Source organism: Vombatus ursinus, unplaced genomic scaffold, assembly GCF_900497805.2.
Source record: "Vombatus ursinus unplaced genomic scaffold, bare-nosed wombat genome assembly UNPS02014527.1, whole genome shotgun sequence".
In the NCBI taxonomy this organism is placed as follows: Eukaryota; Metazoa; Chordata; class Mammalia; order Diprotodontia; family Vombatidae; genus Vombatus; species Vombatus ursinus.
In genome coordinates, this window is record NW_020954305.1 from 1 (window position 1) to 3,598 (window position 3,598).

At 47.1% G+C, this 3,598-nt stretch overlaps 1 protein-coding gene across 1 annotated transcript; it reads right to left on the reverse strand.

The window, feature by feature from the left end:
* Positions 1-7: 7 nt before the first annotated feature.
* LOC114042526 (receptor-type tyrosine-protein phosphatase epsilon-like) lies at positions 8-1,659 on the reverse strand. Its single transcript, XM_027861219.1, has 2 exons — positions 1,523-1,659; positions 8-860 (listed from the first exon to the last, which is right to left on the reverse strand). Exons 1-2 carry the CDS (start codon positions 1,604-1,606, stop codon positions 594-596), a joined length of 351 nt encoding a protein of 116 aa, XP_027717020.1. The 5' UTR covers positions 1,607-1,659; the 3' UTR covers positions 8-593.
* Between the last annotated feature and the right edge of the window lie 1,939 nt (positions 1,660-3,598).

Here is a 3,598-nt window from a genome sequence, read left to right on the forward strand (position 1 = left end):
TGTCATTTTGTTAGGGAGGCATTATGGTTTTGTGGTTAGCGTGCCAACATTAGAGACAGGAAGCCCTGGGTTCAGGTCCTCCCTCTGACATATCCTGGTCAATGAAATCACGGGTTCGGTCCAAAACAATGATCGCTACTATTATTACCATGCTATCTCTCTCCTTCTTATCCTCCTACTCTTCATCAACTCCCCCCAGCTCACTGGTCTGGAAACACTTCCTAATAATAACGGTAGCCCCACATCTACAGTGCTTCAAGGTTTATGGGATAATTTCCTTACAATGACCCTGCTGAGAAAGAAGTAGAGGAATTATCTCCATTTTACAGATGAGGAAACTGAGGTTCAGAGGGGGCAAGTGACTTGCCCACAGTGGCAGAGCTCATGTGTGCCAGAGCTGCCCAACCCTCTTCCTACTCGGTCATGGGGTCAGCTCCCCTTGATGGAGCATTCTAATTCTAATGGCCCAGGGAGGTGGGTGGTGTATGGATGATCTCTCTGCTTCAGAGGTAAAGGGATTTGTCCAGGATTTGCATCCAAGGTCAGCCCTCTTTCCACCACACCATACCTGTCCCCTTTCTGAATCTGCTTTCCTACCCAGGGCTCATGTTGCTCATACGTTTTTTAATACCAACATGTGTCCATCTCGACGCTTCTTCTCCAGCCCAGAGACGTTGCTGGGAGGCCCCGGACCCAATGTTAGCACCTACTCTGAACTCTTCCTCGAGGCCAATTTTGTCCAAGGGCGCTGTGGGGCTGTGAAGGGATTGGAGATGCTTCTCCAGGGAGGCTACGTCCAGCTCTGTGTCTCCGTAGAGGTAGTATTCTAGTAAGGCTTGGTAGATGAATGTATACTGCATCTGAGTGGGAGAGGGAAAGAAAGAAACAAGGGAGGGTCGAAGGTGAGCAGTGCGGGGGAGGGGGGGGTCTTGGGCCCTCTGACCCTACCTAGCCAGGCTGTCCTCCTTGGTCCTAAAAAGGAAGGTGAGGGTAGGTGTGTGAGTGGAGGGGAGAGCAGAAGAGGGGACACAAGCTGAAGACCAATCATTATTTGTGTGGAAATTTCTTCTCCATAGAAAAAGATGCTCATGCAGTTCAGGGCCCAGCTTCTGAAAGCAGGCCAGGTAAACCTGAACAGTTTTATTTTTTCTTAGTTTCGTCTCCATGTTTTGTTTTTATAGACCACAGACACCTCCCAGCTTCCCATCCCTAACTCACAAAGAAAAAACAAACCAACACAGCCATCAGAGCTGACAGGGTATGCAACGTTCAACACCCAGAGTCCCCCCCTCTCCCCTGGGAGGGCCATGATCCCACACTGGAGCTGAGCCTTGTTCTAACAGACGAGGAGCTGAGGGGAGGGAGGGCAGGGCCTTTGGTCCAAATCCCTCAGCCACACAGCGTTTTCGTTAACATCATCGGAGTTGTTTTATGGGGCCGAAGGGCCCATATGTGAGTGTATGGACTCAGTCTGCAAGATGGATCAGAACGAAAAGTTCCGTAAATGAAGTCCTTCACTTACATCAGTTTGAACCATTTGAGGCCGCTGGTTACGGATCCTGGAAACAAACTCAAAGACGTCGACCTTTTGCTCAGCATGCATCATATCTATGATGGCATCGATGACGATGAAGGTGCCCGTCCGGCCCACACCAGCACTGACAGAGGAAGAGGAAGAGGGAGAGAGAGAGGGGAGAGGGGAAGAAGGGATGGACATGGAGAGGGAGAGGGAGAAGAGAGGACAGAGGGAGAAAAAGAGGGGGAGAGGGCGATGACGTGGTGGGGGGAGGGGGAAGGACAGGAACAGGGAGGGAGAGGAGAGGAAGAGGGAAAGGGGGAGAGGGAGAGAGAGAAGGAAGGAGAGAGAGAAAGAGAGAGAGCCATTACATATTACACTTATTGGCAGATAAACGGTCTCGGGGGATACGTAACGAAGCTTCAGCACTTTCTTCCAGGGCTCAGACTCCATGCAGGGATTCCAGTCAAGAATCATTGACTTTAAACTTTGGGCCTGTCCGTGCCAATGAAGGCGTCGGTGCCGATCTGCAGTGATGCCACTAGAGGGAGACCTGTCCTCAAAAATGATCCCCACGTCTGTGGCCCGAGTTTTCAGGAGAAAGTTTGGGGCACAACCTGGGCTAGTCACCTCAACTGACCTGACTCTCACGCGTGGGAGAAATTCACTGCAGCCCAGGAGGCCGGTACCTGGATTCTGAGCCACTGGATGAGGACACCCCCACCCAGGCCAGAGAAAAAGAGATCCCGTTTCTCTCCCTTGTAAGGTTGAACTAACGAGAAGTTTGTAAAGCACTTTACAAGCATTATTATCTCATTTCATCTTCACAACAACTCTGGGAGGGGGGTGCCATTATTATCTCCGTCTTACAGATGAGGAAACTGAGGCCGACAAAGGTGAAGTGACTTGCCCAGGGTCACAGAGCTAGGAAGTGTCTGAGGCAGTAATAATGATGATGATGATGATGACGACAGTAGTATTTGTCGTTGCTGTTGTTACTGTCTTTAAGGTTTAACAAAGTGCTCTCCCCACAAAAATTCTAGGAGTCAGATATTACAAGTTTTATGATACCCATTTTACAGATGAGGAAACTGAGGCTCAGAGAACCTACAGTCTCACAGCTAGTAAAGGCTGAAGGCTGGACTCAGAGCCACTACATTGGGCTCAACTCCAAATCTAGGACCTTGACTACCAGAGCACAGATTTAGAACCAAGGGACCTAAAAGCCCCATGCAATCCAATGCCCTCCTTATTTTACAGATGAGGAATCTGAAGCCCAGGGAGGTTAGGTCACTCACCCAAAGAAATTCTCTACTACATAAGGTACAAAAATCTTTCCTTTTAATTATTATTAATTTTTTTTGGTAAGGAACTTAGGTATTTGTCCTGCTGCACAAATCAATGATAGAAGAAATTCCTTCCTTGAGACTCTCCGTATCAGAGGGAAATTCTGCAGGAATGAGCCAGAAGCAAGCCAATGGATTAAACTTAGAATATTTTATTGACTGCTTTGTACAAAATAGGAAATTTTATTCCAGTCCATCCAAGGCCACTGTACAAAAACTATGTACATTGTCTTTCCGTAAACAGTTTCCTTAATTCTGATATGCACACGATTTTTAAAAATACATCTTTTAAATATCTGTAAGAGGCACTGCCAAGCAGATTTCTGACCTCAAATGCAACTCCTATTAATCAAATAAGAAAAAGAAAATCGACAGGCTTGACAGCTACAAAAACCTGCTGCTCTGGGCACTTTGCTGTGGAGACGGGCAGAGATCTGATTTTACAATCCTAAGACATCTTACTTTCACAGATTTACATCGAAGAGCAAACCTATAACTTCCATAGGCTGCTGCTGGGGGCCTGCCTTCCTTTATATTTATCAGGAAGAGGCCCTTAACTGCCTGAATTTGACTGTGTTCACTCCAGATTACTAACCAACTTGTTGTACCTTGGTTCTATTTTTAGGTTACTTCAGAAGCTGGGGTAAAAAAAAAAATCCAAGGATATCTCCATAAACTTCTCTGAGTAAGTCCACCTGGGATTTTTCAAGGTTTAATGCTTAAAGGGAGAATCTTG